Source organism: Drosophila eugracilis, unplaced genomic scaffold (genome assembly GCF_018153835.1).
Source record: "Drosophila eugracilis isolate 14026-0451.02 unplaced genomic scaffold, ASM1815383v1 contig_2088, whole genome shotgun sequence".
Taxonomy (NCBI): domain Eukaryota; kingdom Metazoa; phylum Arthropoda; class Insecta; order Diptera; family Drosophilidae; genus Drosophila; species Drosophila eugracilis.
The window spans coordinates 4,776,334-4,788,613 of NW_024572964.1; the positions used below are offsets into that span (position 1 = coordinate 4,776,334).

Below are 12,280 nucleotides of genomic sequence, written 5' to 3' on the forward strand. Positions count from 1 at the left end.
GATAGAACTATCTTTTAGAGAATGTTTAGATATTTATAGTTCATATAAAATAAAAGCATCATAAGATTTTTTTTAAAAATATTTGTTTGAGAAAATTAGTCATGGAACTTACTTTACTTTTCTTACCCTTGAATTTTGGTTACAAAAAGTAAAAGCAAAAGAAAAATAGTTAAACAATTCATTTTTATTTTACCTAAAATCTAACTAACAATTTGCAAAGTTACTAACCGACTTTGAGTTTCTAAGTTGAGGTTGTGGCAACGGGGAAAAGAATCCACTGGGGGGTTTTCCCGCCCACCAGTTGACAGTTTGTGACTAGTCTGCGAGGCTTTCCAAGAGGGAGTTGGATGACTAGGGGTGGTCGGAAAACTGGCTGCGGCGTTAATCCAGCGATAATATCGAGTCGATGCTGGTACGATTACTACGCGGCTGCAGTCGTGGTCCACCCAAGTAACTAATTGGATTCGCGAACTGGCGCTGCATCAGGGAGTTATCCAGGAAAAACGTCGTCGGCGGCGGGTGTGGGGGTGTCACTTTCGAGTGATGCCGTCGCATCGGCACCAATGGGGCTGCTTTGCCATCCGGCTTCTCTGGATTTTCCACTCGATTCGGTGGCAGGGTGGACCCTGTTCGCGCATTGGCATTTGTGGCTACATCAAAGGACTTTTGCTGCTCTGGATCCTCTGTGTCATCGGTCGCTTTGTGGCGGGATTTGTGTCCATGTGGCTGTGGCTGCTCCTGCTGCTGCTGCTGCGCTTTCTGGGGGAGATTGGGCATGAAAATGGCACCAGGGACATTGGATGGGAGACGGGGAAAACGAGGGAGACAGATGCAGGGGCAAAGAGGAGAGGTTCAGGAATTTAGATCAAATATTTTTCAGGGTTTAATTCTATTTGGCTTTAGTCAAAGTGACGTTCAATGGACATGGACGTTGGTGAGAGGTTGGTGTTGGTGTTCGTGTGTGTGTGTGTGTGTCCAGAGAAGAGATAAAGTTTTATAATTATTTAAAGGCTTTGAGAGATAGAACAGAGAGAGGAGTGGAGGAAGGGGTTATGGCGGTTATTCAAGCTGCTTTTGCCGCTGGCAAAAGTTTATTTCGTTTTTTATTTACGGGATTTTGGCACCTGTCGTGATTTGGCACTTTATGCTGTTAATATAAATCCACTGAACTGACATGAAAGTGTACACCTAAAAATTTAAGTGGCTCTCAGATTTATGATTAATCTTGAAGACTGAAATGAATAAACTTTAAGTGGCTTATATCCAAAAAAAAGTATGATAGGAAGGAGTTTATAGTGTTTAATAAAGAAATAATGAGTAATAAATGGAGAAACTTAACAAGTTAAGTACTTAAAATGTAAATATTTATATTAAAAAAAACTCTTTTTTATAGGGAAAACATCTATTTTAGCATTTCATATGCTTATCATTCTCTCAGTGAACTTTTTACGTGTGACTCGGTGTTTGTGAGAGTGCTTTGTGTGCGCTTCACCTGTATTGCATTCAGGATGGTGCATCACGTCCTGCCTGGACGGTACACCCCGTCTAAAATCCATTTTCGTGCCCCATAAGCTCGCCCCAAGGCTCTGGCCAACAAAGGCGCCACGTCAGTTCCCGGATGGTGTCTTGGTTACACGAAACCCGCTAGTCACTTCTATGGCAGCCTCACAACTCATGCCTCACGTCCACGCCTCTCTATTCCCCCGAGCCCTCGAAAGGGGCGTGGCATCGTCAGCATCTGCCCAAAAATCAACTGCAAGGAAAGCGGCTAACGCGTTTCAGTCAAGTGCAAATGTGTTGGGCAAGCGACAGCAATGCATTTACATACTCCCAATGGAGGAAGTTGTGGGAAATTTCGGGACTGACGACGTGGGAAATATCCTAAACTAAGGTAAGTATGAAAAAATATGCAAATTTTAGTAGATATTTTATATATATATATAATATAAATATTATATCAGCAAATATAATAAAGAAAAACAGATTATTTTAGATAGAATCAGAAACAGATCTACGAAAGCTTTTTAGAAAGAAACTTTTTGAAATTGTTAATTTCAAAACTATCTCAGTTAACAAAGTAAATCAGCAAACTGACAAACTCTTTGCCCTTCGTGTATAAGAGAAAAGCATTTAAAATGTTATTTTTCCCTGGCATTCGCGTTCGCCTGCGCTTTTCATACTTTTCCAATTCACATTTGCATGGGACCCATTTCAGTTTCAGTTTGGTGCAATTTTATTGTTCTTGGCTGAAGGTTACTGGCACTGGGGCAGTGGCAGCCGTGGAAACAATAAGCAAAACTTGCACTTTCATGCAGCACACTGACACTGACACACTTCCTTTGGCCCCTCTCAGCCTGCCACGCCCCCCTCGCCTGATGGGATACCTTCGGTAGCCATATTAACATTGTTCTTCTGACATTTTTCATTGCATACGTCGCGGCGCATGCATTTCGAATATGTTTGTATTATGTACTTTGAGCCCAGTCATCATCCAAAGGTGGAATATTCCAATTTATTACCTGCTGTACTGGGAAAAATGTTGTATAATATTATAGGGAGTTTGTAAAATTTATTATAAAGTGGTTACTAGTTAGTTTAGACATTTAGAAAGACATTTGAAATTGACCAAATTATTCTGGTGAGGTTTGTTAATTTTTAGAATAATATTGCTTCCTCGCTTTGAGTTACTATGCTCTCTTTGAGTTAATAAGATTTATATATTATAAACTATAGTTGTATTTTTTGTATGTATTAAAAACCCACAACAATAGCGAACATTCCCGCAGCCATACATATCCATACATTCACGCACTTTCAAAGGGTAGAAGGATGGAAGGGCGTTGAAAATATATTTATTACACATGTTGAACAATGTAAGCACAAGTTTTGCTGCTCTTTTGGTCGATGGCCAACAAGCAAATGCCTTGTTAACCATTATGGGCCATGTTTTAATGTGGCAACAACAGAAACGACAACAAGAACAAAAAAAACGACAATAACTTTTCGCATTAAATGAATGCCAAGTGGCATTGAGACATTGCTGCAGAGCAAAAGAGATGGAAAGTTCGGGAATATATATATATATATATATATAGGGAAAAGCGAAAAAGACGAAACAAAGGAGAAAGAAAAACTTTGCTTTTTTTCAACTTTTCAACGCGGAAATTAATAACAAATTGCTTTAAGCCACCATGACGATTACGCTCTGCCATTGCATTTGCTTAACAGTGGGGACTTTATACGATTTTTTGGGAATATTTAAATATTAATTTTAATATTAATAAATAAATATTGTATCTAAATTTATCTGAGTTTCGTATATACCTTATCTTTTTATATTTAGAAATAAATAAACCACAAATAAGAAAATTGTTAAGAAAAGTTTTCGTTTTCCAATTAGGTTTTCATTCAAAAAGTATCCACTGTATGATAAATGCCTTCACTTTCTCCGCGACTTTCGTCAGAAATCAGTGAGTAAACATAAGTATATTCCGCGTTTTTTCCTGACAACGCCTTAAGTTCAACGTCGGACGTCGGAAAAAGTTTTTCCAGCACAATAAACACTTCATTGCGCACTTGAGTTAATTTGTCAAGAAAGCCAGGGAGCATACATATGTTGAAATTATTGAAAAAGTTTCGAGTGGCAAATGGCAGCGAAAGATGATGTTGCCCCTGATGGGTTTTCATTAAGCACAGGAGGAAGTCTAGGATGAGGGGTAGCTTTTTCCTTTTCCGCCAAACTGCTGATGATGGCGATGCTGCTGGACCATGGCAATTGTTGTAGAACATGAATAATGCATGCTGTAAAAGTTTAATGAAAATGCACGGAAAAAGGAAACGCCGCAGTTTCGCCACCAATGGAAACAAACAAACTGTTAGACACACAAAAAGTTCCCAAAAAAAAAAGGAAATTAGCACAAAAAAATAATTAGAGCTAGCTGGCAAGTAACCAAGGCAATTGGCTTCTGTTCTTTTAGTTTCTATTTTATGTTTTCTGAATTCGGTTTTCATGAATTTTATGAAATTAAAAGGACCTTTATTTCTTAACACAGTCTAAAAATTATTATTTTCCCTATAAAAATTCCCTAAAAACCATAAAATAAATTTGTTGAAAATTGCGAAAAATTCGCAGCTGCCGAGTAGTGAAAAGTCTCGCCCATTTCAGACTCCTTGGTGTCCTGCTTTTGTTTTTACGCTTCGCTTTAGATGAGCTCCACTCTCGTCGCCATTGTCCTTCGTCCTTTATCCCTTCGCCTGGCTCCTGCTGGTGTTGCTGTTCAATAAACTGTAATTCGTGCACCACTTTCATGTGCATTCATTTGTCGCACCCCTCACTCACACACATACTAACAGCCCGTGCCACTCAGTTGCACGCACACTTTCACACTTAGCTCCACATTGTGCTTGTCGTACATGGCGTATGAGTGACATTTAATTAAAATTTATGTAGTCTAAAAAGGCAAGAATTTTTCTACACCCCGCCTGTTCAAATTTATGCAACGCCCCATTTTGTTTGAGTTGTATTAAATGTTCGCAGTTTTGCCGACCGGGTTTTTGGTAATCATGTGCAAATTTGTTTTTACACCCATTACAAGTGCAGGTCGACGCCGACACTCTGGCTCCCTGACAATTACGACTGGGGAATACGTTCGTATATATAATCAAATATTTAAATGGAAAATTGCACTTTTGCCGGGGCCAAAGATAAGTTGTGAAAGTGTTGGCCATTTTCCCTTTTCTGCTTCGCCTTTTACAAATGACTTGAAGTTTAATTTAAGTTTTAGTTTGGGTTTAACACTATCTTTTGGTTGAGATCTGAGATATTCTTAATTGTAATGGCTGGAGACGTTTATTTTAAAAGGTTATGTCTATTTTTATGAATTTTAAAGATGTTTTGGTAGACTTTTGCTTTGAGCCGTTTCACTTTTTTCTTCTAATAAAGTCAACTCACGTTCTAATTTTTGTAGTTTTTATTATTCTTAATTTATTTAACACTATATAAACTATTTAATAATCACTTTTGCTGTTTTTGTATTAAGTTACTATATATTCAATCATTTCTTATCCTTTGATTGCTGCTTCTTCCTGGTCATCATCCATTGATGGATCTGCATGCGTCGATAGTACAAATGCCTTTGAAGATTCTTCTTGAAGAGCGTCTCCCTTGCCAGAATCTCTAGATCCTCGGAGCTGCACTGCAGGATATTCTGTTTAGTCCGAGCGATTAGCTCGCTAGTCAGATGGATTTTGGTGACAGAAACACGGGAAACTTGGATTTTTCTCCTCCTCAACTCTTCGCGGTGCATGAACATTGCATATGCCGCGGTGGGGGATTTTGTTAGAGATTTCCCTGGATTCTGGGAGGGATTATGTAGAGACTCCTTCTTGACTTCCTTGTTCTGCATCTTGCAATACATCTTGACTGATTGATGGCTTGACTGCGTTTGTTGGTTGCATCAGCGCTGCTGGCTTATTTTATACGCAATCCTTTTTTTTGACCTGCCCATTCATGGTCGCAGGTCAATCGGTTTCGCGGGCCAAAAACTGACCTGAATGCAGTTTTTTTTCGTCACTAATTTTTTTACAACTCACGGGCGGTGTTGGATTAAAAAAATGTAAAACCATTCATTACCTAAAAAGTGTCGTAAATTTCTTGGTGGAATAGCGAAAAAAGTACTCCTTGATGGCATTCCTGGTCGCTAATCCGGATATACAACCGGATTAAGTCGAACTAAACTGTTTATGGCCACCAAGGACCATTGCTCTTGTTTTCTCATGTTCTTTCTTGTCATGGTTTTGCGGTCTCATCGAATGCCATTACGTACACTAAACATGCTGCTAATCCTTTCGGTCGACGTGTCCCAGCAATTAGCATCATAATGAAGCGACAGCTGAGATCCACGGTCTCTATTTTTGGGAAATTCACAGCGTAACATTTTTGAAGAGGAGCTGTTTAGCCGACGGCCAGCCCAAATGACCAGCTGACCCAATTTGTAAACATCCAAGCCAAATATTTGACTTTGATCGCCAGCCACAACCGCAACTTCTTTATTATTCGTCAGGGTGACAGTGGAACGAAAGAGGTTTTAGTCGAGTAAACGAAAACCTATGATAGTTCTATGATTTATATAATGTTTCTAAGAGAGAGTTTCTTAAGGCACTTTCCTTTTCAGATTAAGATTTATATCACAAAATGGAGAATAAAACACACATCAAAGTACTTTTTAACTTATTAAAATACTTTAAGAACATCCTTTATCCTTTAAATGCTCTTCATTCCATCTTTATTTTACTTATATTCCATCTGATTAACATAATCAGCTCAAATTCATTCCACTGTACGCCTCGACTGTGTTGTTTTTTCATAAATTTATGCCTCAGGGCAAAAGGGCGATATAAACTCATTACATTGGCTTGACTGCTGTTGATGTTGTTGCCACTTTTGATGGGGCAGCAGCTATTGCTTATTCCAGCGAATTCTCTAACCCAAAATATTTGGCGTACTTTTTGGGGTTTTCATTACAAAAACAACAACAAGAAAAAGGGTTTGGCCTGCCCAAACCCGTTTCTATGTGCGAAAATCACAACATTTTAATCTCATAATCTGAATTTATGTGCAGACTCAATTTCGTTATACTTAACGACATTTTATGCGGTTATTTTATGCAGGCCAGAGCCAAAACTAAAGGAGCTCAAGGGAAGCCCAGCGACAGACTAGCTACATAAGCTCCCCTATTCCAGAACACAGACACGTATACACCCCTTGCGGTTCCAATGGCACCCTACAAAGTGAGCGTAGTTGGAGAAAGTACACTCGGAAAAAGTATTTTTGATATTATAAATGATATTTAAGGAGATGAAGTAAGACAAGTTAGGGGAGACAGGAGATTTGAAGGCTGTAAGAATCAGAACTTAAATAATGTTTGTCTTACTCATTTTTTCTCTTAGTGCACACGTTAAGTACATCAAATATGTGAGAGAGCCAGTGCATGGGAGTGTGTGTGTGCGTCCATGAGTACTTGAGATTTTCTATGGTCGCACAAAACACATTAGTTAAAAGTACTGACCAACAAAGCCACTAACAAGCTGTTGGTAACCGTCACTCCCCTTATGAAATCCTCAATTTTCCCTCTATGATATACACTCTATCCCCTCAGTTTCTCCCTTGCTTTTCCTTCACATATTGAAGTGCCATTATGTGAGCTTTACTTTTTCCATCTTCTCCGACTTCATCGCTCCTTGTTGTTGTATCAATCTCGATAAAGCTGCTTTCTCATTGCTGTTGCTGTTGTCAGCTTTTTGCTAGTGGAAAGTTTTTTAATAAACGCATTTAAATGAATTGATGTATGGACGAGTTATTCTGCGTAATTTCTCATCATTTAATATGAAACAAGCTAAAGTTGTGTTCTCATTTCCTGGCCAAAAGAACTTTTATTACCTTCGTATATCACACGGTAAAGAAAAAAGGGAGGGGAATTGCAAAAAAAAGTGAAAGCATGAAAGTTGTGCAATTCTTAAAACTTAATGGAGGCAACTTTTGCAGTGCAGCAAAAGCAATTTCGTGCTTAACTTTAAAATTATCAATTTACATGAGGGTTACTTTTAAGTTCTTATTTCACTTTCTGCTGCTACTTTAATTACACAAAAATACTTGAAAAATCTTAAAATTTATCAAAAACTTCAAGGCTAAGCTAAAATTAATTTGGTTTTTTACTTTGACTTGCTTAAAACTTTTTAAAATGGAATGTAAGAAGCATATTTCTAACTAATTCTAAGAATAGTTTTGGTTTTTGTAAGGAATGAATGTCTTTTCCCAAAGTCTTAAATTCCTAGCCATATTTAAATCAAGTTCTTGCAACATTTGATGCAAAAAGTTTCCCATTTTCATATTTTGTTTGTGTCGTTTTGAGGAATATTCATGTCGATGGGCAGACAGTTTTCTTTATACACAACGAACCAAGGACTTGCCTCTTTTCAATTTATATTATTTGTTTTGCCTTTGTCTCTGTCGCACTTTTGACTTGCTTTTATTTATACAAATTGCTTTTGTTTTTGGCTCTCTTGCCTTTTGTGCTTTGTTTACTTTAGCCCTGTTGTCTTGCCATCAATTTGCCTAAATATTTATGCTTTTATACATCTTTTCTGGCACACAATTTTTGCATTCGTCTCGTTTGGCGTTTCTCGTTTTTTTTTTTTGCCTTTAGTTTCTGGTGGTGGTGGCCCGTCTATTGACGCCATGGTATCCGTTTTGTTTGCCACCCGCTTTGCGATTTCCATTGCTGTTGTTTGAGCTGGTGTTGCTGTTGGCCAAATCCACATCCGTTTCGGCCACGATTGGTGGACCCCAAGAAACTTGTCGCCGCACTGTTGCCGGTCCAACTCCAGTTCCAGTTGCTGTTGTAGTTGCTGCTCCTCCGGAACCACCATTTCCTCCTGCTCCTGCTCCACCCGCAGATCCTGATCCTGGCTTCCTTCGCTTGGAACTCTGCTGCTGAAGTGCGGCTCCTCTTTGAGACAGTTGTCGTTGATGCGGCAGCTGCTTTTGCGTTTCATGTTGCTGCTGTCAAAGTGCACAAATGTTTCGTATTGCTTTTTATTAAAAACTTTTTCCTCTCATATTTTGGTTTTTAAAATAGTTTTCATGCAACTCTTCGCTTGGAAGAGACATTCCGTTTAAAAAAGATTTTTCTTTGATTAGTTTTCTTCATGCCATTCGTTGACATGTGTACCTTCATGCAAGGATTTTCCTTTTTTCTTTTTTAATTAACATGCGCGAAACGAAATTTGTAAAGCTCACTTGTTAGTAATGCGATTTGCATATTTGATGTTAGAGCAAGCAATGGAAATTCGCCATTTTTTTGGGTGTTCCTCTCAGAGAAGGTAAGATGGAAATTTCCCCGAATTAAGGACCTATTCAAGAGTGAAATTCGAGTCGCAGCCCCTAAAATCTCATTGTATTTTACTCGCATTGTTCAGTTTTTAAAGGTATTGTTTTGTTATTTTGCTCGAAAGGCAGTGGGAAAACATGAGAAGCTAATTAAAATGTTTTCTACACATCCCATAAAATATTAATCGCTGTGAATTTTGTTCTGTAATATTTTCCTTTAACTAAATGTAATTTCCGTACTTCATAATAACTACAATGTGTGCTTAAATAATTAAAGCATTTGAAAATTCATTTCCCTCTCTGAGGTAAATTATTTGCCTAAACACCACAAAGCATCTCTAATCACCGACTCGCTGAAATTTATTTATTTAATTGGGGGTAGAGTTTTAATTTACACATCATTAGCTCAATTCGAGTTCTTTGCCTTCGTTAAGATTCATATAAAACTTGAGCAAACAACATAAAATCTGTGTGATGGCCCCTGCATGTGGGTGCCGCACTCGGTTTTTGTTTTTTCAATGAGTGTGCAACAGACTTTGTTGCAGCTGCCGCTGCTGCTCCTGCTGCTGCATTTTGTGGGGGCTTGGGTTTCGTTTTTGCATTCTAAGCTCGTAATGAGTTTCACCGCAGCATTGTGGTAGCTGGCAAAGTTAAGTGCGTGCTGCGTTTGCGGCAGGCCAAAATGAACAGCGGCTGGCGACGGCGAGGGGTGGGTGGCAAATGCTGGCTTGAAAATCTGGAAAAGCGTGCAAGAAACGGAGCAGAAGCAGCAGCAGCGGCAGCAGCAGCAACGAACCCAAGATGAAAGAAAACTGCAAAGACGCCCACAAACATTTTTGAATAAAAAGAAACTTGGCATGCATGACAGGAGCAGCCTCTGTGGAAACAGCACCAGAAGCACGACCAACATCCACCAGCTGAGGCACTTGCACTTTTTGGTGCTGCTCAAACAAAAGATGCAGCCACGACCTACGACTTTCACTACAGTAAACTGAGATAAAAGCAGACTATTAGAAAGATATGTGATTGATGAAAAGTATGAAAGTAGAAACTTCGAAAACCATGTGGAAAACCAAAAATCACTTTTAAATATTATTTAAATGATTAAAAAATCATAAAGTCCAACTAATTAAGTAAAATATTAGTCTATAAAGATAAATGTATAGAAATCACTTCCAAGGAAAGTCCTCCCTACCGATAACCCACTGTATTAACCCCTTCAAAAAGGCAACCAGCCACCTCTCAATCTTTTTGCGAAGCGAAACTTTTTGATTTTGAGGCAGGAAAAAAGTTTTGAGTGCGCTTCAATTTCGGTTGCTTTGCAATCAGGCTCGCGTAGACGCCGCAAGTCAAGTGGAAATGTGGAAAGCGGCGGGGAAATCTGAGGGAAAATGTGGGCCAAGTTGGGCGATGGCTGACTATGCCGCACGCACTTTGAGCTTTGCACAACTTTCGCCATTTTTCGGGTGTCACCAAAATACGATGAAGAACAAAAAAAAAAAAGGGAAAATCGTAAGAAAATTCATCGCCAGATTTGAATGTGCAGCGATTGGCCCCGAGAAAGTGCCGGGGAAAAATTCAATTTGGCTGCAGCTTAAGCTCAGACAAAGTACATACTAAGTAAGCTCAAAAGTAACATGCGACCCCCTCGATAGACACTTTTCCGGCTAAAACTACATGAAAGCCAATAAGTTCAATATTTTGCTTTTCCAATTTCCCTTCGAGAAAACCTCCAGAAAACGAGAGACGGAAAAGGGAGTTCGAACTTCGGTGAAAGTTTGTTTTTGGGCGTGCCGAAAAGTCGATGCAAAAGTTGAAAGTTCTACTTGCCGCGTTTGTTGCTAAGTTGAGGCGGGGTTTTTCGGTTTTGTCTTAAGTTTTGCTGGCCAAAGGAGTTTCTGGTCAACGCAATGCATATACACAATCCATATAAATCATGGACAGGCCCTTGATAAGCAAGAGAAGGCCGACTATTCTCATAAATTGTGGCCTGCAACAATTGTTATTCTTGGTCTAAAGTTCATGGCAAATGAAAGTTTTTCCCAGCATGGGATTTCCCAAAGACTTTCTTCAACGCATATTCATTTGGCAAATGCCCCTTTAACAAAGGATCATGGGGTCGCTCGCTTCACCCCATTGCAGTTCAATTTATTTTAGTGTGGAGGTATTTTAACTTTTGTGCTGTGCAGAGCACTTTTTCTATTAAATAACATTTTAGACAATTGGCTTGACTGCAAGAACCAAAGGGGAGGAGTCTGCCCCTGGCAAGAAATTGCATTGATGCCGCTTAAGAAATTGTCCTGGCCACAACACAGCCAGGCAAAAGGATTCATTTTCTTGGCTTATTTTTTTTTTGCCCTTGCTAACAAAGAAAAGAATTGGCCAATATACAAAGAAAATGGGGGTGAAGGGAGGACATGAAAAACAGCACACATAGAAATCGGAAACTTTCGAAAGGATGTAAAAACTATCAAGTAGCTAACGTTCAGGGGTCATTCTTGAGCACATTAAATGGTTTAAAAGAATGGGGATTATCCTTAAACTGGAAGGGCTTAGGGGGGGAAATAGAAGTAAAGAAGTTAAAGAGTAAGTTTGATTATAGAACTTAAGGTTTTTATAACATAAGAACATATTCATTTGTGTTTATTTTCTGTTTCTCGAAAACCCACCACTGCCTTTCAAAATATGTAGCATATTTTTTGGGGCCAGACTTCGTAAATCACCTTCCCTGCAATTAATTCATTCGACTTGATAGTGCAGTTAATCGGCTTAAACAATAATTGAGATATAATTGAATTGACTCGCTTGCCAAATGCATTGTTCTGGCCAATGTCTATTGGTCTGGCCAATTTCGTCGCGTTAAGCCAATTGTCAATAGTTTTCCCCCTTTCCACTTTCTTTTTTTCTCTCCCTGCTCGGTTGGTTTGTGTTAAATTTAATTAAACAGTCACACCATAAGAGCATTGAATATCAACAATTAAAACGACACGCACAAAAACACACAAAGGCATACGCATGTGCGTTTTACCATTATTTTGTGATTAAATATTTTTAAAATACATCTGAAAATGTTTGTTGCTATTCAAATATGCACACGGTGGTGGTGGGGGGCTTGAATGTTTCCACAAGTTTTGTTTATTTAGTTAAATTCAATTAAATGCAATTTAATTAAACGAAACATTTTCCCAAGTTGATAATGGCCGCCAGGCAGTGGGCAAAAGAGATGGCACACCGCTCTCACATACACTCCTGGAAACATGCCATGTAAATCACTTAAAACGAAACTTTGTAATATTAATTTAAATATTAGGGTCATGCTATAAATTTTAGATATTTAATAATAATATTATTAATTATTGATGAAACAAATTAGCTTTTTTCTAACAATTTAAA

At 38.6% G+C, this 12,280-nt stretch overlaps 2 protein-coding genes across 6 annotated transcripts in view; both read right to left on the reverse strand.

The window, feature by feature from the left end:
* Positions 1–166: 166 nt before the first annotated feature.
* LOC108107986 overlaps positions 167–12,280 on the reverse strand; it is a 60,967-nt gene continuing 48,853 nt past the window's right edge. For 3 of the 5 annotated variants that reach the window (XM_017215833.2, XM_041817924.1, XM_017215830.2), the window contains one exon: positions 167–759. In XM_017215833.2, coding sequence (XP_017071322.1) covers positions 382–759 — 378 coding nt within the window. In that variant the 3' untranslated portion in view covers positions 167–381. Of the gene's footprint in view, positions 760–7,400; positions 8,561–12,280 lie in introns of those variants that run through there. The other 2 variants (XM_017215832.2, XM_017215831.2) reach the window with 2 other exon arrangements.
* Positions 5,041–5,431, reverse strand: LOC108107990. The gene has a single exon (XM_017215839.1). It carries the CDS (start codon positions 5,415–5,417, stop codon positions 5,055–5,057), a length of 363 nt encoding a protein of 120 aa, XP_017071328.1. The 5' UTR covers positions 5,418–5,431; the 3' UTR covers positions 5,041–5,054.